Source organism: Alternaria infectoria, assembly GCF_024043175.1.
Source record: "Alternaria infectoria strain BMP 0036 chromosome Unknown scaffold_11, whole genome shotgun sequence".
Classification (NCBI taxonomy): Eukaryota; Fungi; Ascomycota; class Dothideomycetes; order Pleosporales; family Pleosporaceae; genus Alternaria; species Alternaria infectoria.
Window position 1 is genome coordinate 798,334 of NW_026250700.1, and position 20,229 is coordinate 818,562.

Sequence of the window (20,229 nt, forward strand, 5' to 3'; positions counted from 1 at the left end):
GGGCATACAAAGGCGCAAGGTTGAAGGCCCGAGCGCGCGCCTCTCTCCAGGGCTAGCAATGAACCTCCGCTTCCACAATCTACCCACACCTCACCCTACCCCCAACCCCCACCCGACTCTCACACCGAGGGTATCTTGACCATGGACTGTATGTATATTCCCTCTTGAGTCTCCCGTCGCGTCTGCTTCACCCGCGGTTCTGCCTATATCGCCGGTCGGCGGCCTTGTCCGCGTCCATCAATCCCATCGCCAGATCACGCCCACGCATCCAGCAACTCGCCTTTCACGTAGAACACGCTCTTCCGCGGCCCAAAGAGCGCCTATATCAGTCCTCCACCACCGTGCACACTCTCCCCGCCCACCCTCCGGCTCGCGCGACTCCACCGCCTTTCTCCCATCAGGCGCTCGACCCCCAAGACCGCATTCCATCAGACTTCCATTGTGCAAGTCACTGCCCTGGTTCCGGGTCGCGTTCTGGCTATTCTGGATCGCGTAGTTGCGCTCTATCCAACGCACCCGCTCCGAGCCGCCGGAGCCCACAGAAGGGCGAAATATCGTACTGACCATCCACACAGCCGCGTCCATCATGATGCCCTCTTCACCAGGCCATGTCGCCTCGTTACCATACACAAACGGCCATTTGTCGCCTCTCGCAGCCCATATGACGACCGCCGATAGCTCCTCCCAGCACAGCGACAACGACCAGTCCGACACGCAAGAGGCCGCCGCAGTCGACCCAGCCTCCGATGTCGACGCGCCGGGCGAGGAGTACGACGAAGACGACGAGGTAGCTGCTGCTTCAGACTCGTCTGAGGATGTCGATGCAGAGGGCGAGCCGGACGGCGACTACGACTCTGAGTCACCGCCGTCCGAACAGGCAGAGAGCGACCGCGCCCGCAGTTCATCAGAAGAGTCAAGGCGGCCGCCGAAGCGGAAGGCTAGCGATGAGAAGGAAGACTACATCGAACAGAACCCGGAGCTATATGGTCTGCGTCGCAGCGTACGTGGCATCTCCAGTCTGCATGTACATGAGCTAACTGCAGTCCAGGGTCGTGCCCGCCCTAGTCGTCGCGTCGTAAGTGACCCCCAGTTGATGGAAGAAGCATCACTAACAGTCTGCAGGTCGATAGCGATGATGAAGATGATGAAGACTACAGCTCTGATCAGCCCCGCAAGCGACAGAGGACAGCCTCGCGGAAGAGTTTGTCAACTCTCACCTGCCCATCTGAAGTCGTACTAACCCGTCTGCCCAGCCTCAAACCAAGCCACACCAGTCTATCGCTCAGCTGGCTCCGACTCCGAGTCGGATGGCTACGTTGGCGCCCGTCGCAATATCCCTACCAAGAAGCAACGCCAACGTCAGCACGCCGTTGCCGCAGGCCGCGAGCCCCCATCACAGGCCGAGGTCCGATTCTCTGCACGTCGCACTGTCCAAGTCGCCAACTACAATGAGGAAGAAGACGAGGACGAGTTCGTGGAAGAGGACGATGAAATGACACCCAACTACTGGGCGACCGCGCCTGAAGACGCTGGCCCCGTCATCGACAAGATCCTCGACCACCGGCCGAAGGATGGACTAGGTAAGAATGGCCCATGAGGTCATGTGCTAGCATGTGTTAACAAACAATAGAAATGGATCCTTCGTTCGACAAGCGGGATTTCGAGTACTTGGTAAGCACTGCTCACAGCCCTGGTCACAAATACGCAGTACTAACTTGTTTTCTAGGTCAAATGGCAAGACAAGGCTCACTACCACTCCACATGGGAAGACTACAAGACGGCAGCTTCGTACAAGGGCTACCGCAAGCTGGACAACTACTACAAGGGTCCTGTCCAGAACGACATGTACGTCTACAGCCGCAAGAACGCCGACCCGGAAGAGTACGAGCAGCACATGGTTGCACGCGAAGCCGAGCGCGAGAGCCAGCTCGACTTCCACGTCGTGGAGCGTGTGATTGACTCGCGAGACGGCGAAGACGAGACAGAGTACTTTGTTAAGTGTAAGCCGACTCACACCACCCCTATGTGGATTACCTAACGCTCTACAGGGAAGGGACTGACTTACGAGTTCTGTACCTGGGAACCCGCGTCGCTCGTCAGCCGGTTATCGCAATCCGAGATTGACCGATTCCTCGACCGCTCATCTAACCGGCCCTCCTCCGATGCCCGCGAGGCGAACCCGAACACTCGCAGGAAGTTCATCAAGTTGGACACCCAGCCTGACTACATCAAGTTTGGTCAGCTGAGGTCCTTCCAACTTCAGGGTGTCAACTTCCTTGCGCACAACTGGTGTCGCGGCACAAATGTCATCCTCGCCGATGAGATGGGTCTGGGTAAGACAGTGCAGACGGTGTCCTTCATCAACTGGCTCAGACACGATCGGAGGCAAGACGGCCCCATGATCTGTGTCGTGCCTTTGTCGACCATGCCAGCCTGGGCAGACACCTTCAACAACTGGACACCGGATGTCAACTATGTCATCTACACTGGCAGGGAAGAAGCCCGTAGCATCATCCGAGAGAAGGAGCTGTTGGTCGACGGCAACACCAAGAAGATCAAGTTCAACGTGCTCCTCACCACATACGAGTACGTCCTTGCCGACTGGCAGTTCCTCCAGAGCATCAACTGGCAGTTCCTTGCTGTCGACGAGGCGCACCGACTGAAGAACCGCGAGTCGCAGTTGTACGACCGACTCCGACAGTTCAAGGCACCATGTCGACTTCTCATCACTGGTACCCCCATTCAAAACACCCTTGGAGAGCTGGCTGCCCTAATGGACTTCCTCATGCCAGGAAAGATCCAGGTTGATGAGAACGTCGACCTTGCTTCGGAAGACGCCAGCCACAAGCTTGCCGAGCTCAGCTCAGCGATTCAGCCATACATGATTCGCCGCACCAAGGAGAAGGTAGAGAACGACCTACCTCCCAAGTCTGAGAAGATTCTCCGTGTCGAATTGTCCGACATCCAGCTTGAATACTACAAGAACATCCTCACTCGCAACTACGAGGCGCTCAATGAGGGTGGAGTCGGCCACAAGCAGTCTCTACTGAACATCGTCATGGAGCTCAAGAAGGCTAGCAACCATGCTTTGCTCTTCCCCAACGCGGAGAACAAGCTCGTCAAGCCCGGCGCGACCAAGGATGAGACCCTGAAGGCCCTCATCACCTCCAGTGGTAAGATGATGCTGCTGGACCGACTCCTCGGAAAGCTCAAGGCCGACGGTCACCGCGTGCTCATCTTCAGTCAGATGGTCCACATGCTGGACATCTTGACCGACTACCTGAAGCTCCGCAACTACCCATTCCAGCGTCTAGATGGAACTGTCCCAGCAGCAGAGAGGAAGATCGCCATTGATCACTTCAACTCTCCCGGCAGCGAGGACTACTGCTTCCTTCTATCGACTAGGGCTGGTGGTCTCGGTATCAACTTGATGACTGCTGATACTGTCGTTATCTTCGACTCCGATTGGAACCCTCAGGCGGATTTGCAGGCCATGGCTCGAGCCCATCGTATTGGTCAGCAGAAGCCTGTGAGCGTATATCGTCTTGTCTCCAAAGACACTATCGAAGAGGAGATTCTGGAGCGCGCTCGCAACAAGCGCATGTTGGAGTTCATCACAATCCAGCGTGGTGTCACCGATCGCCAACAGAAGGAGCTCAACGACAAGATGAGTCGTGCAGCAGCAGAGCCCAACTCCGCCGACGACATTAACAACATCCTCAAGCGCCGCGGACAGAAGATGTTCGAACAGTCTGGCAACCAGAAGAAGCTGGAAGAGCTCGACATTGACTCAGTCCTGGAGAACGCTGAGGAGCACAAGACTGAGCAGGCTGCCGGTCTCACATCTGATGGTGGCGAAGAGTTCCTCAAGAACTTTGAGTACACCGATGTCAAGATCGATCTCGAGTGGGATGACATCATTCCGAAAGAAGAGCTGGAGGCAGTCAAGGCTGATATCCAGCAGCGGAAGGATGAAGAAGAGACTCAGAAGCTTCTTGAGGAGAGCGCACCACGGAAGCGCAAGGCAGCCTCAGCAAGCGCACGCGAGCAGCGAGCAGCAAAGAAGCGGGCTCTTGAGGCTACCAACGTCGAAGCCGACGACGACGAGCAATCTGAGCCAGACGACAACGTCAAGCGCGACCCCAAGCGGCCCCTCAACACAAAGGAGGCTCGTAACCTCATTGGCGCGTACTGCCGATATGGTTCACTCGAGGAGCGTGGCGAAGAGATGCTCCGCGCAGCTAGGCTTGTTGGTCGCGACATGGAGGTCGTCAAGGCCACTCTTGATGAGATTATCTCCATGAGCACACAACTCGTCAAGGATGAGCAGACTAGGCTCAAGAACCTGGAGGCTGAGACTAAGCGTCCCATCACGAAGAAGGACAAGAAGGCCGTTCTTTTCGACTTTGGCAAGGTCAAGAAGGTCAATGCAGAGACTATCCTTGAGCGGCCCATCGAGATGCGCGTCCTGAAGGAAGCTGTTGAGGCAACTCCCGAGTGGCGCAACTTCCGTGTACCGGACGCCATCAAGCCTGCGAGCTACTCTTGTCCCTGGGGCGCACGCGAAGACGGTATGCTTTGCATCGGTATCCAACGCCACGGCTACGGTGCATGGATTCCCATCCGTGACGACCCAGAGCTTGGTCTCACTGACAAGTTCTATCTCGAAGAGCATCGTGTTGATAAGAAGGAAGAGCGCACGAAGGGTGAAGAGAAGAACGCCAAGTCTCCTGGCGCCGTGCATCTGGTTCGTCGCGCGAACTATCTTCTCACCGTACTCAAAGACAAGAGCACAACGGATCCCAATGTCAAGCGCATGATGGAGAATCACCACCGCAACAACAAGAAGCATCAGCTCAACATTGCGCGCCGGACAGACAAGGGCGTCTCAGCTAGCCCCGCTCCAGCTGGCTTAGCACGCAAGATGCAAGGACGGGATTCAGAGCGTCCTGCGCACCGGGCGAACAGCAGCAGCGAAATCCGACGTCCCGATAGCCGGACTGAAGGCCGCCATCACGATAGGAAACGTGATGACCGCCCTAGAAACAGCGACCAGTACAGGCCCTCGGACTCCCGCAAGGACCATCGCAATGATCGCGACAGCGTTGATCGTCGTGCCCACACGTCTGATCGGAACGGCACGCCAGAGAACCGCCGAAAGATCAGTGGCGACGTTGATAGGCCGCGTATTAAGGATGATCGGCCTCGCCTTTCTGAAGACCGCCCGCGCTCTCATAGCCAGAGCCAAGTGCCTGACCGCAGCGTGGAAACACCCAAGCCCAAGGAGAAGAAGGCTGACGAGTTCCTTGAGCGTAAGCTCCGACCTGTTCGCGACAATCTCAGCCGCCTTAAAAAGGCGACGCCGAAGAACTACCCGCAGAAGGAAGGGATGCTCAAGATCCTTAAACAAGAGCTGATGGCTGTCGGCAACTTCATCCGCCAAAACACCAAACAGAATGAGGAGCTCGAGGATCGTCTATGGTAAGCATGTTCATCAGCTTCTCACACACTTATACTAATCGATGATAGGACTTTCACGATCAACCACCACTGGCCTCGGCCCGGTGTGACTGTCGCATCGGTCAAGGGCATGTACACTAAGATGGTCACCTCTGAAAAGCCAGCTGCGGCCGCGGCTCCGACGAACGGCCAGAACAACGGCGCCTGAGCACTTCTCTACGTACACACACACACATATGATGCTGACGCATCATTTCACATTATCTACCACGGGCCTATGGCGTTTTCGATTTTTTACGGTGGCACGCCGTCGAGTATATTTGCAGCATAGCGTAGGTGTTCGGCTCGGTTGGCTACTCAAGTTATGACTAGTTACGGGCACTGTTTGATTCTTCGTCTTTCTATTGTATTTGCATGGACAGCCCAGTATCAGGGTGCGCCCCGGTGTTCATGATTTTCGCAGGGCGGCGCAAATAAAAACTAGCGTACAGGTTGTTGAAGAGCATGGCGGCACTTGGGATAGTGCGCTTTTACATTACAAGAATGGAAGGTCTCTAGGGAGAGAGTATCATTAGTAGCATGTAGATTCAGCATTTGCGGTTGTGCAAGATGACAATGGACTACACACATCACGCCTTCGCTTCGCTGCATGATGATGGTGAGGTATTATTATTGAATGCAGCCTTGGCTTCTTGAAGGATGAGATGTGATCACGCGAGTCATCTGCTGCCCAATCTTCACGGTCTACAACCCTACAAGCTGGTTACTGGGCTGTCTAGAGTATTCCAACGGCCCACACGTGGCTTGGAAGCCAAGCGGTGAGGGATATTCGGGGAGCTTCCAGCGGCAGATTGAGAATTCGCAGAGGCATTTGATGAAGCGCGAGGATTGTCGGTATGCTGAGGTCACGCGATCAGCAGCGTACGTTTGCTAGTGAGACAGCTGTGGCTGTGGGGAAGGGCATGTGTGTTGCTGGCTGGGGTTTGTGTGGGAGAGTGTCTAGTGTCTAGTGCGAGGGCGATGACGCTCCAATGACAAGGGTCGCTGAAGGATCGTGCTCGCAGCGGTGGCTCCCTGTTGCGCCTTGCTTCCCCGGCGGGCGCCATCAGGGTGTCTTCGGCGCTTTTGCATGGTAGAGTCCTGTGCGAATATACAGTCGCGCGCCTTCCACGAAGCCTGAGCAGATGCCTCGCCCCAACACTCCATCATGATACACATGCTGCGCGTACGGGACGCAGCTCTATGCGGGCTGCTCTTTTGGGCACACGCGACCGCGGCCCCGCCTAACGCGGCTGGCGATGCAGCAAACAGCCGCGCTGCGGGTTCCCGATCCATAGACGCGGATGGGCGACGAAAGCTTACAGGCAGGTTCCTACATATTACGGGTACGTCGGCCATTTGATCCCTGGGGCTGCTATCGCGACTAACGTCATGCCGCAGACTTTCACCCAGACCCTTTCTACAAGACATATTCGAGCACAGAAGCCGACGCTGCGTGCCATCGCAAACGCGGACCCGCTGGCCTCTATGGCGCAGAAACCACTGGATGCGACTCCCCCTTTGCGCTCGTCAACCAGACGTTCAAGTGGATTGAAGACAACATCAAGGACGATGTAGACTTTGTTATCTGGACCGGCGACTCGGCGCGACACGACAACGATGATGAAATCCCACGGACGCAGAAGCAGGTCGTGCAGCAGAACGAGTATATGGTCTCCAAGTTTGCAGAGGTCTTTGGACAGAGCGGCCACGGGCATGGGCCTAACAGCTTCGCGATACCCATAGTGCCGACTTTCGGGAACAACGACATCTTGCCACACAACATCTTCACAAGCGGGCCAAATAGGTGGACGACAGAGTTTCTGGACATATGGCGCGGTTTCATACCTGAGGCGCAGCGACATCAGTTTGCGCAAGGAGGCTGGTTTTCGGTTGAGGTGATTCCTGGGAAGCTGTCCGTCATCAGCCTGAACACCATGTGAGTGGCATAGAAGTTTGGGTTGTTAGGACCGTGACTAACACGCGCAGGTATTTCTTCACTTCCAACTCCGCCGTCGATGGCTGCGCGAAGAAACGCGAACCCGGCTACGAACACATGGAATGGCTGCGAATTCAGCTTGATATCCTGCGCGATCGCGGCATGAAGGCCATCCTCATCGGACACGTACCGCCTGCTCGCGTCGACAGCAAGGAGAGTTGGGACGAGACCTGTTGGCAGAAGTACACGCTCTTTGGACGACAGTTCCGAGACGTCATTGTGGGAAGTCTCTTTGGGCACATGAACATCGATCACTTCATGCTGCAGGATTTCGAGCACATCGAAAAGGACACGGAGAATGGCAAGATGGGAGCTTTGGATGGCAGATCTGCTCTGGCTGATGGGGTTCAGCTCCTGGAAGATGGTGAGGTGACGGTGGCATCTGCGTCGGATTATCTGCTTAATCTGCGGGAGGCTTGGGCTCAAATACCTGCGCCCCCGCCGAAATCGAACAAGAAGTCGCGCTCGAAGAATGTCGATGACGAGGAAGAAGAGGAGGAGTCGATGTGGGAGTGGCTCATGACCATGGTCGGGAAGTCGCCAAAAGACCGGAAGGAAGAGAGGAAGAAGTATCTCGAGAAGATTGGAGGAAGATATGCTGAACGTTACGCGGTAACACATGTCTCACCCAGCGTAGTACCGAACTACTTCCCCACCCTCCGCATCATCGAGTACAACATCACTGGCTTGGAACATCTCAGTGTAGCGTCTAGCCCAATCAGCCCGCCCACGATCGAGACGCCAGCCGAGCAACTCCCGATTACCCCCACGGATTACGACGAGTATGACGATTACGACTATACCGGCGACGAAGACGTAGAAACCACGCGAAAGAAGCACAAGGGCAAGAAGAACAAAAAGAAGCCCCGAAAATACAAGTTCAAAGTCCCAGACGGCCCTTCTAAATCCTCTCCACCGGGCCCAGCCTATTCCCCGCAGACCCTGACATGGACACGTCACATCCAGTATTTCGCCAACCTCACACACATCAACAACGACTTCCTCGAGCCCTCGCCCGACGCAGCCCACACACCTATCAACGACCGTCTCTCCATCAACAACGATGCTGTTAGCGCGATATTCGGATTCGGTGTCAGTCCCGATGGTAGGATCGAGAACAAGAAGTGGAATGAGGGAAAGCACAAGAAACACCAGGGTAAGCAGCCGAGACCCGAACCGCATCCGAATGAGTTTGTGTTTGAGGTGGAGTATGATACGAAGAAAGACCACGGGTTCAAGGATCTTACCGTGAGGAGGTGGGTGGAGTATGCAAGGAAGATTGGGGCGAGTAAGGGGAAGAGTAAGGATACTGAGTTTGAGTTTGAAGAGGAGGATGTTGAGGAAGAGTCGGAAGTAGAAGACGACGTTGAAGGAGAAGGAGAGGACATGGTGGAGGAGGAAGAAGAAACTGATGAAGTGGATGAAAACGACTTCGTCATCGTAAAACACAAGAAACACAAGCATAAAAAGGGAAAGAAGGGAAAACACCACAAGAAACACAAGGCGTCCAAGGAATGGTACACTTTTGTTAAGCGCGCGTTTGTGGGTACTATGGATCCGAAGGAGCTTAAATTGGTGTTTGGGGCTGCGGACGTCGATGATGTATTGGAAGAGGGGCAGGAGAATATGGAGTTGTAGATGGTACGGTGTGTTGTATGGGGAGCGGAGTGGAGTCGAGTGTGCTTGTTGAGTTGATACCCTTTGGCGTTTTTTGGTCGCCAATCTCTTTCGTTGTCGGGGATGTGGGCATGGGGAGATTCGTTCTGTGTATATGGATGGGCATGGGAGTGGCGTCGCATTGCATTGCATAGGGCTGGCTTAGTATATTACTCAGGAAGCATATAGCTATGGAGAAGAAAGAAATGTAGGAATCGGATACAAACCCCCAATGTGAGTCTTATCTCTGATCCACTGAGCGTGAAGTCGATGAACAGTCGCTCTTGCGCCGTAGATGTAGTAGCTGCGCCGTAGCATCTCACTTGGTCGTTGACAATGTAAAGATTTGGCATACTCCAGATCAATAGATGCGTTGCTTCAGTGCGGGCGGTGTTAGGCTATAAAGTTCCAATATACCGTATCGAGTAACCTCGCGAAACCGTTGATGACGGCGGACTGTTACTCTTTCCACCGGAAACCTTAGCCCGACTCTCCTACACTACAACTTCCAGTCCACAACCCGTGGACTGCACCATTTTCTACTAGATTCAACGGTAAATCTTCTCTTCCGAATTATAGCGCCTAACATTTTTCTCGGGGTTATTGCATGCAGTCACATCTTCAATACTGTGGTATCGATGTTCGTCGCTGGCAGACTGACTGACTGCGCTAGTGGGGTTCCGGCACCGAGTTACCGCGTTGGGCAGGTTTGGGCGGGTGTGGAGAGCGGTGGACTGTTACGCTTTTGCTTTCACGCGGACGCGCTGGCTGGCGCGGAGGTATATACGACTGCGCAGGGCTGTTTCACACGTTGTTGGCTGGATCATGGAATCTTTGTACTTGGCTGTGCGTGTAGTTTTGAGGATTTGATGCATGTCCAGTTTACACTGTTGATATTGTGGTTCTTGTTTTACTGCTTGTTCATGGTGATGTTGATTATGTAAAGTGGTGAACTAGCGTGTTTGGACGTTTGGAATACGTAGGTACGAAAACAGAGCGCAACTTCACTTGTTGCACACCTTGAACCAAGTCCCGGGCTGCCCGACGTGATCTCCCTGTTGAATATCCCATTCCACATTCACCACTTTCATCTCCCTCTTATTTGCTCCCGTATACTTGTAATCGCCCGTGACACACTCCTCATCTTTCAGCGACACGATCTCGCTGGCCCAGTAATCACTCGCATACATTGCTCCCTTGGGGTTGCCTCCATAACTCACACTGACCATCAATATTAGGGTTCCCAAGTACGACGCCCCGACCTGCGGTTGGTATCCCACTTGCTCGTCGTAATAATCGCGCGATGGTTCGAAGCACTTGAGGTCGTGAAACTTCTTCTCGCTCTCCTGCGAGGAGTCTGTGATAGCGGGAGGGCTAGACCAGATAGCATACTCGAAGAGCCCGGTACCCCCCGTCAAGGCCCTGCCAGTATGTCCAGCCAAGTAGCATGTGCCTCCGGGCAGCACGGGGCACTCGAACGAGGAAATCACGCCATATAAATCACCCCTGGACGACACACGTCGCCTTCGTGGTATCAAAGTGTACGACGAGTGGTTCTCGACTCGAGCGAGGAACGTACGAGCGGAGCCGCTATTCCACGAGGTGAGATTCGAGAGCTGCACAGAGGGGGGCAGTGTGAGGGGGAGAATGACAAGGATGATAGTCCACCATTCGTTGTTGTTCGCACAGCGCACGCGGATGTGGTGCTGGTTCTTGGGCGGATTGGGCAGCGGAATTAACTTGGCATCCAAGTAGCTGCACATCGGGTTTGGCACGCGGTCAGCTTCTAGACGTGGGGGGCGAGCGATGGTGGAATATGGCACTAACCTGTGTGTACTGTGGATCGTCCACCGGCCTGTGTCGGGCTTGAAAGACAAGTCCCACTCATGCTGGTGGATGGCGTAGGTCGGCTCTCTCCAGTCGTCCCGCCAATTTCTCTGCAACATCTCTGCATTTAGCACATGGCCTGCCTGACATGGCACTTTCGGATCATCGAGCGCCGCCTGGATGGTCCTGATGAATGGGGCCTTGTATACTGGTTCGGACGCCGTCTGCCTCTTGATTTCGCTCCAGAGCGTGTCATACGCAGGGCAAGTTCGCTTTCGATCGTCCCACAAGTCCCGCCACGCCTTGACGCGCTCGTCGCTATTCTTAACTGTTTCTGCCATGGTCTTCGCCCTCGTCGCTTTATCTATATCCTCTCGCGTCCTGTGATACAGCAAGACCAAGGCGAGACCCAGACGCTCGATCATGATGGTATACTTAAGAGTCGCCTCTTGCTCTCGTTCAAGTTCCTGGATGCCATATTTCAGATCGTTTCCGTCTTGCAGCTTATCCCATTGTTCTTGGGCGAGTGGCGCCAGGAGGCCCTGTGACCCCTTGCCCTCGTCATTCATGAGCATGGCATTCATGTCATCCAGCCGGTCTTGGACGCCGTCTTGACTATCAATTAGTTTTACCCCATCGGCGAATCGCTTAGCATCTTGCACCTGTAGCCTATCTCAGTTTTCTTTTCTGTATCAAACTCGGTCGGCAGAGGGAAGATGGACGGTGGACAGAAAACAACGTACTTTTGCCGCTTTCTCCAACCTGGTGAAGCAATTCCTCACTCGATTCGCAGCGTCCGTAATCCTTTGCTTCTTGATCGTGTCAACGACCAATCTGCCCAACTCGTCGATTTTGTTCTGCAGCACCTTCAGCTCTTGCTCCAACTTGTCTTCTTTGGACTTCAGAAAATCGAGATTCAAGCCGTCGGCCAGACGCTCGGCAATCTGCGAGGCCAGCTCGGAACCCGCCGATTCGACTAAGACCAACAGCAAGGCTTCCATTGTTGAAAGGCACGAAGAGCGAATTTGGGAGGGCTATGGGCAGTGTGATTGTAACAAAGATGTTGACGGCGCTGCGACCAGAACCAAAAGCGATCTCAAGGAAACAACTAGCTTCGGAGGTAGCTCACGGAATGCTCCAAAAAAGTCTTCTCGTGTGAGTTGAAAATGAGCAAGTCAATACAGAAGGGAACCTTTTATCTTCGCCCAAAACATCTTCTTTCAGCCACAACGAACGGACAGAGCTGAAAGTACAACCCAGAGTCGGGCGAGGCGGGCCTAGACGGTCGACTAGTGTGACGAGGCCGCATGGATACGAATGTAGTATGCACCCAAGCCCAATGAGGTGTGCGAGCATGATTTATCTCAGTCTCCCATAGGGTCTGTGAAGATTGTGCAAAGCTGTGAAAACGTATTTACCTCCCGAGGTTGAGTTTTTTAGTGCGTATTCGAAGACAACCTTGGAAAGCCGAAAGCTTAAGACAGAACCTTGGAAGATCTAAGAAGATACCTAGGCCTAATCTCAGAACGACAAAAGTACAGTAGACAGCAATGAAAAGAAATGTTTTACTTGTCACGTGTGGAGCGCAGAACAATGACTAGAGAGAGAAGCGTAGATCACAGTAGAAGCGGTGGAGTTGCTGGTTCACTACCCCGCAAGAAACGCCACATGCGCCGCCACAATGCTCACAGCCACAGCTGACGTAAGGAGCCTTGGGATGCTCGAACCATCCGTTCAGTATGACACTCCACTCTTCACACGCCCAACGCACGCGATCAGGCAGCAAAGTCTGCGCACCCTCTCCTACCCAACAACAGAAAAGCGTGAATACACCAGATTGAACTGCGATACAAAACGTCATCATGCCGCCGCCGCCTCCTCGTATGTCAATGCTCCTCTCCGTACTACATGCGACATGTACTGACACCGAATCCAGCACCACCGCCTCCCATGCCTGGGAAGGGAAGGGGCATGCCACCGGCTCCGCCGCCAATGGGAGGGATGAAAGCACCAGCGCCGGGTGCAGGCAGAGTTCGTCACATTCACAGGGACACCTGCACTACGTGGAACCCGGGCTAACGCGTCACAGGGAGCACTTTTGGGCGACATTACAAAGGGCGCACGACTGAAGAAAGTGACACAAATCAACGATCGATCCTCCCCTATAGTCGGCAAAGTCAGCGACGGACCTGCAGCAGCACCCATGGGCGCGCCCAAGATTCCTGGAGCTCCGGCCGTTCCTGGAGGGGCAAACCGAGCAAGAGCCAACAGCGACAATGGAGATGGAGGGAGTGTACCGGCTTCGGCACCACAATTAGCGGGCATATTCGCTGGAGGTATGCCGAAGCTTAGAAAAGCAGGCGGTGTCAAGACAGGCGCAGAGGACCAGGCGCCTTATCTGTCAGACCCCGAATCGAACAGAGCTTCAGCCCCTCGAGGAGCAGCACCCAAACCGCCTGGACTTCCTCCTTCAGCACCTCCTGGGCCTCCGATTCCAGGTATGCGACCAGGGATGAATGCGCTCCGGGGCCAGGACTCAAGGCCCAACTCGGTAGCCTCAAGTATAAGCGGGAAGCCTAAGCCGCCTCCACCGATTGGAAAGAAGCCTCCTATGCCACCGCCCTCCTCTCGAAAGCCATCAGGTCTCGCTGCACCACCTGCCCGGGCACCACCTCTCCCAGGATCCGCGCCGCCTGCTCCTCCGCCGTTACCCCCGAGCTCGACGTCTCCTCGACCAACTGGAGCACCACCTGCTCCTCCACCACTACCACCTTCGCCAGCACCACGAGCGACCCCTCCACCGCCGCCGCCACCCTCTGTTCCCCCGCCATCGAGCGCGCAAGACGACGACGACGAGTACGATCCATATAAATACAATTCAGCGCCTCCTATGCCTCCACCACCGCCCCCACCCTCGAACGGGCACGCGCCGTCGCTCGCAGAAACAGCCGCGCGCAACGCCTTCAGTCGCACATCGCCTGCTGCTCCCCCACCAGCACCGCCGAGCGCACCCGCGCCTTCTCCACCACCCAGCCAACCGCTCAGCCGACCCGCCTCGCAAACACCGCTGCGATCCATGATGGATTCAAGCTCATACACTTTGTCAAACGGCGGATCAAGCATTAAGAGTCCGACCAGCTCGCATGCTGGAGGAAGGGAAAAGGGCAGAATCAGGCCCATTCACGATTTGAGATGGAGATTCCAGGACGAAGGGCAATTCCCAAGACCAAGAGAATTCACCGGCGGACCGAAGAGATACCGCGCTGGACGGGGCAGCAGTGTGCCATTGGATCTGAGTGCGTTTGAATGAGCAGGGTCGCGACAAAATGTGTTTTGGGGGTGATTTGTTGCATTGCTGCTGGTCAGAGCGGGTTTAGGGATAGATATTGAAGTTTAGCCTTGGCGTTAACGGGGTTTGGTGCCTTTTGCGGTGTGTTGTGGACGGTCAGGAAAGATTGTTGGCGAGATGGTGTATACGTCGCGAGGCGGTGCACCATGGGTATATCGCATGCAATAGCAGGTACCTCAGTACGTTCAAAAATATCAACAATATATCGTAAGAGAGCGACCAGTCGAGACCTTGTGTTGGAATACTGATTACTAAGATCTAAGGTTTGAATAAGAAGGAATCCATGTTTCCGTGACATGGCGAGCCTTGTGGCTGGGTATCGGACAATGAAAGTACCTTTCCCAGAAAAAGATTGAAGGAAAAAGAAGAAACCATTGACTGCACGTCAATCCCCGATGAAGTACAAGGTCAGCTACGACCACGACACAACGTGCCCGATCGCCTAAGCGCTCTTCTCCTTCTTCGTCCTGGGTACACGGCAGAGCCAGTAAAGGAAAATCGCCGCCGCCACATTAAACCCAACATAAACCCAAAGCAGCCCAAAGTCCCTCCAGCGCGTATCCCAATCCGCATGAATACGCTGCAAAAACTGGTTCGTCGAGTCCATCTGACAAAAGCTGCACTGCTGCGTCGCCTGCGAATCACGCAGATAGCCACCAGCCATCTCAATATACTCAGACATGTACTCGCCACACGTCTGACCCTGCGGCGGAAAGAAAGTTTGAAACTCAGAGTCCGCGCAGTAGGCAGGCGCTTGACCCAGCGTCGTCGACATGAAGCTCGATACCAGGTATGTGAACGGATTAACGCGGTACATGAAGATCCAGAAACCGGGTAGATCGTTAGGACCAGCGAGGATGCCGCAGAAAGCGTACAGCATAATCGTAACCAACGTAGCGAGTGCACCAGCGATCTCCTCGTTCGGCGAGCCAGCGATAAGCAGATGAGCGAGTGTGCTTGCGAATATGAAGACGGCGACGACGATGAGCAAGGCGTGGAAACCGCGGATGTTGACTGTGTTTGTGGCTTCTGCGTTGCGGTATAGACCGGCGGGGTAGTACCATACTAGGAAGCAGAAGATGGCCATGAAGGCATTCCAGGCTAGCTCGATGAAGATGTTGGAGAGGACGAAGGCTTGCCAGGCGTAGGTTTTTGATTGACGCTCGCGGGCTTCGTAGAGGGTGCGCTGCGAGATCCACATTGGCATGATTTGGTAGATTAGTTGGATTACCTAGGATGGTTGTTAGTGCGTATACAACGTTGGCTGTAAAAGGTTTTACGTACGACGAAGAGGAAGATGAAGACACCAAACATTTGGTTCTGGAGGCCCATCATCGTGTTTTCGCTTCCAAAGAAGGAAAAACCGATCAACAGTGAGCAGCCAATTGTCAGAATGGCCTTCGAGTAGATGTATGAAGGGGTTCTCCAATACTGCTGCGCGCATCGCATGGCTACAGCGCGGAGCTGATCCATGAACGAGGCAGCGAAGACCTGGTGGCTGGCGTCGGTTGAGTCCATGACAGCAGAGGGCCGATTGGCAAGCTCCCTGAGATCGGCTAGTTCGGTCTGAAGATGCATGTACTCTTTGCTGTTCTTCCAAACTGTAGGCCAGTCGATCTCGGTCTTTGCACCTGGCGCCGCGCCAATCGCTGCGAGCATGTACTCGGCAGGGTTGGTACCAGGAGGGCATGCTGATGCGCCGTTACGCGTGAAGTAATCGAGGAGAGTTTCGGAGCCGCGACCGATCTCGCCGAAGTAGACGGTTCTTCCACCTTTAGCTAGGAGAAGGAGTCGGTTGAAACGCTGGAACAGAAGAGACGAGGGCTGATGGACTGTGCACAGGATTGCTTGCCCATCACGAGTCAGTTTCTCCATCAAATCGCAGATGGACCATGAAGTCTGACTGTCGAGACCGGATGTAGGCTCATCGAGAAAGAGCAATAGCTTAGGACGAGCGGCGAGCTCAACGCCGATTGTGAGGCGCTTACGTTCTGTTGGAAATTAGCGAAGCTCGTAGAAGCAAAGTTGCAGTATTGGAGTGCTTACGTTCAACATTGAGTCCGGATCCTGGGATTCCGACCACGGCATCGGCGTACTGTTCCATGTCCAAAAGGCGAATCACGTGGTCGACGTAGGCTAGCCGCTCTTCGCGTCCGTACTCAGGCGGCTGACGCAGCAATGCTGAGAACTCCAGCGCCTCTCGCACAGTGGATGTGTCCAAGTGGATGTCTTGTTGCATGCAGTAGCCAGTCTGTCGCTGGAAGCTGTCGTCTCGCTGGCGGCCATCGACAAGCATGTTGCCGCCAATGACACCCATGGTTGTTCGGCTTGCGAGCACGTCGAGCAATGTGGTTTTGCCTGCGCCTGACACGCCCTAAGACTTGTTAGCTGGGATCCTAATTGAGTGTGTTGAACATCATACCATAAGAGCTGTCAGTGTACCGGGCCTGATATAGCCGTCCACACCGTCTAGGATCTTGCGGGTTTCTCCCTTGATCTGGACTTCGTAGGTGACCTTCTCCCAATGGAAGATAGACACCTGCTTCTGCATTCCAGGTTCGGGCTCACTGTTGCGACTGATCTTCTCGCCCTCGTGAACGGTCGCTCCGCCATTCTCTTCGTCCACGCTCTGCTTCTTGGCCGTGCTCTTCATTTTGGATCGACGGAAGACTAGAACTTCGCCCTTGGACCGCTCGGAAGCAACCAACTCGCTCATAACGAGATGTGCGAGGAATAGAATGAAAGTGATAGCAATGATGATGCCATAGTTGGACCATCGCTCGCTGTACTGATACTGAAAGGCAGTTTCGACGTATGCAGTGCCGTTGACGTAATCGAGGCCCGGTTGAGAACCTTGCACAGCACACGCTCGCTGTTCGGGGGCGACGTTCTCGTATGATGGGCCAGAAGGTACGAAAGATGAACAAGCGAATGTGCGACCATGGAACTCGTTGACCATGACGTTTTCGAAGCCATATGCAACTGGATTGATCCATCGGAACCAACCCGCCCATCCCTTCATATACTGGATTGGAATAGCAAATCCTGTATAGAGCACAAGCATTATCAGGATGAGAGAGCTCGGAGCAAGTGCTTGTGAAAGAGTCTTTGTCATTGAGGCGAACAGGCGGAAGAACATGCTCATCGAAAGGCCGGTGGTGAATCCAACGAGCAAGAAGTAGAAGTACGGACCGGGTTCTCGGCGTAGGTTGGACATGAAGTAGAGCGTTGTATTCACCACGAGACTGTTGGTGATCTTGTATGGTAGATCCACGATCATGGAAGACAGGGCCTCTGCCGATGGATGATAAAGGGCATATCGGTTGTGCTTCTCGACGATAGTGCGTTTGGAGTAGAGGTTCATGATTTCGAGCATCGACCCGAAGGCATTGAGCAGCACCACCATGAACAAGACTCCACCGCGCTTGAAGAAAGAGGCCGTGGACTGGGGTAGGTTGTAGAAGATACTCGCTATGATGAGCGCCTCGAAGAAGTTGACGACAAGCATCGTTAGAGGCACACTCGGATCGTTCTTCAGCCTCTGCACGTCTCTCCACATGCAAAGACGAATCTGTCGCCAGTAGGAAAGGGTGTAGGGTGACTTCTGCCGTTGCTTCTTCGATTTCTCCAGGGTTCTCGAAAGCGCAAAGCGTTCGTGTTGCTCGCCTTTGAGGGGACACGTGTTGTTGTATTCCTCTATCGCTTGCAATAGCCGTTGACGGTCGGGGCTTTCTTTCCAGCATCGAGCAAAGTCGTCGGAGGTACGCGGTGTTTTGCCTTCGAAGCCTGGCCTGATACGGCGCTCAGAGGCTGACGTCATTGATGTAAGGAAGTCGGGCGTAGTCTGGGAGGCAGGGCATTCGAAGCCAAGGCGTTCGAAATATGCGCGTGCTTCGTTTGCTGGTCCGAAGTAGATCTGTCGGCCTTCGTAAAGTACGGTCACTTTGTCGAAAACCTGTGGGGAATTAGCATTGCTATTTGTTCATGTAACCATGCGATAGCTTACCTCATACGCGGCTTGTGGAGCTTGGTAAATGGCGATGACACATGCTGCCCCAAAGACGTCGCACTGGGTTCGGAGTGTCTTACAGAACTCCACAGCATTAGCAGAATCAAGTCCACGAGTCGAGTTGTCCCATAGTTGAAGCGGGGCAAAACTGAGAGATGCTTCAGCGATCGTCACTCTCTTGCGCTCGCCGCCACTGATGCCTCGTACAAAGTCATTGCCAACGCGTGTGTTGACCGTGTGCGAGATGCCGTACATGGCCATGATAACCTGTCAAGAGTCAGTAATCGTACCGGTTGAGTCCAAATTGGAGTACGTACATCTCGAAGATGCTCGGCATAGCGCCGACGACTGATGCCACCAGGAATGACACGAGGTGCTCGAGCCAGAGCCGCGAAGTAAAGCGTGTCACCAACGCTCAGCTGGGGAAAATGCGCGTCAACCTCAGCGGTATAGATAGCTTCCCCGCGGAACACGGTGTTCATGTCCTTTGCTGGTACTCCTTGGTAGTTGAGATACGAGTCAGGGCTGACTTGGAAGCCATGAGTCTCGCCTGCGATAGTCTTCAAGAGTGTGGAACATCCTGATCTATTGATCGTTAGTCGGTGTCACCAAACACGACAACAGTCAAACATACCCAGGTGGTCCCAAGACACATAGTTGCTCTCCAGGAAGGAGCAACCCATCAAGATCTCGCAAGATCTCAATCTTCTGCGTGCCTCTGCCGAATAGCGAAGGAAGTTTCAATATGGTATTACCCACTGTCGACTGAAAATCGGTTGGTGAGCCTTTGCCCCAGACATTCAGGCCTTTGAAAGCAACACCTGCTACGCGAGGAATGGTTTCCTCGCTACTATAACGCAAGTTATAGAACGAGCGGGCCCAATCCTTGGCACGGAATTGGTCGCTCCTGGGATCAAGCCTAAAGATGAGTGTACGAAGTCAGTATTTGTCTCACATACAGTTCGTACATGAATATTACTAACCCCCCATGTGCATCTTCGGCGAAGGGCGAGCCAAAATGTTGCTGTTCAGACTGTGTTGTGAACTTGCGCACGAGCTCGTGGATATCTCGATCACGCTGTGCTTCTTGTCGAACTTTGGTCTCGTCGTCAACTCCTGTGAGACTAGAGCTAGCGTCCGACTTCAGATCTACGCGGTCAACACGTGCTTCTTCGTTCGTCGCTTGCGCTTCTATAAAGCCTAATGCGGCCGACATGCTGGTCAGAAAGGCAGGTCCAACTTCGGGGAAACTGCGACCAGGTGAATGCGTCAATCCAGGTATGCCTGGTTCCTAGTGGTCACGAACAACATTAGTCAATGTCCTCAACTGGGGTGTATGCACGAGGATACGTACGGTTGGGAGCCCGTGAACAGATCGATTAGCGCTCGCTAAGTGTGAGCAGGGGGAGATCTGAGATGGCGATGTTTGACAGAGCCCGTAGCCCTGGTAGATTTACCTTATATCATACGATGCTTTTTTGCGATCCATGCCTTTACGACTGTGGATGATGTAAGTTCCTGCCTCGAAAGTACCGGAAGTCCATGCCCAGATGCCATGATTGCAGACAGTTGTCTTCGGCAATCTTGGCGCGAATGAGTCGAGGTGAGCGTTCGCGTCCAGGGCTGCTGTTGGTTCCTGAAACGTGCAGGGTGCGGACATTCGGCAAAGGCCGAAAGTCCGTGGAAGCCCTCGGGCTCCGTGCTGCAACAAGCCTCCATCTCCACCCTCTACGAAGGATCGATCACATTATCTATTTTCTATGCGCGAGACCCCGGGACTCCGCCCGCCGAAAATTCCGCTGTCGCGCGCAACCCTTTTTCCGGAAATTCGGTGTGCTTTTAGCGAACGCTTTTAAGATGACGATGAAGCTTGCCGTAGGTACCTGCCCT

General features: G+C 54.2%; 5 protein-coding genes across 5 annotated transcripts; 3 read left to right on the plus strand and 2 right to left on the minus strand.

The window, feature by feature from the left end:
• Window positions 1-586: 586 nt before the first annotated feature.
• On the plus strand, window positions 587-5,668 carry J4E92_007133 (uncharacterized protein; the record flags this gene model as incomplete). The annotated part of the gene is made up of 8 exons (XM_051498496.1): window positions 587-1,000; window positions 1,049-1,075; window positions 1,123-1,201; window positions 1,254-1,580; window positions 1,631-1,671; window positions 1,727-2,000; window positions 2,049-5,481; window positions 5,530-5,668. The coding sequence occupies 8 exons, from the start codon at window positions 587-589 to the stop codon at window positions 5,666-5,668; spliced, it is 4,734 nt and encodes a 1,577-aa protein (XP_051351430.1).
• A 999-nt stretch (window positions 5,669-6,667) lies between these two features.
• Window positions 6,668-9,136, plus strand: J4E92_007134 (uncharacterized protein; the record flags this gene model as incomplete). Its single annotated transcript, XM_051498497.1, has 3 exons — window positions 6,668-6,845; window positions 6,901-7,438; window positions 7,489-9,136. 3 exons carry the CDS (start codon window positions 6,668-6,670, stop codon window positions 9,134-9,136), a joined length of 2,364 nt encoding a protein of 787 aa, XP_051351431.1.
• Window positions 9,137-10,158: 1,022 nt separating this feature from the next.
• Window positions 10,159-11,982, minus strand: J4E92_007135 (uncharacterized protein; the record flags this gene model as incomplete). The annotated part of the gene is made up of 2 exons (XM_051498498.1): window positions 10,159-11,643; window positions 11,725-11,982. 2 exons carry the CDS (start codon window positions 11,980-11,982, stop codon window positions 10,159-10,161), a joined length of 1,743 nt encoding a protein of 580 aa, XP_051351432.1.
• Window positions 11,983-12,973: 991 nt separating this feature from the next.
• J4E92_007136 (uncharacterized protein) lies at window positions 12,974-14,291 on the plus strand (the record flags this gene model as incomplete). The annotated part of the gene is made up of 2 exons (XM_051498499.1): window positions 12,974-13,012; window positions 13,071-14,291. The coding sequence occupies 2 exons, from the start codon at window positions 12,974-12,976 to the stop codon at window positions 14,289-14,291; spliced, it is 1,260 nt and encodes a 419-aa protein (XP_051351433.1).
• A 481-nt stretch (window positions 14,292-14,772) lies between these two features.
• J4E92_007137 (uncharacterized protein) lies at window positions 14,773-19,555 on the minus strand (the record flags this gene model as incomplete). Its single annotated transcript, XM_051498500.1, has 8 exons — window positions 14,773-15,561; window positions 15,615-16,321; window positions 16,377-16,704; window positions 16,753-18,285; window positions 18,337-18,606; window positions 18,657-18,924; window positions 18,974-19,258; window positions 19,323-19,555. The coding sequence occupies 8 exons, from the start codon at window positions 19,553-19,555 to the stop codon at window positions 14,773-14,775; spliced, it is 4,413 nt and encodes a 1,470-aa protein (XP_051351434.1).
• Between the last annotated feature and the right edge of the window lie 674 nt (window positions 19,556-20,229).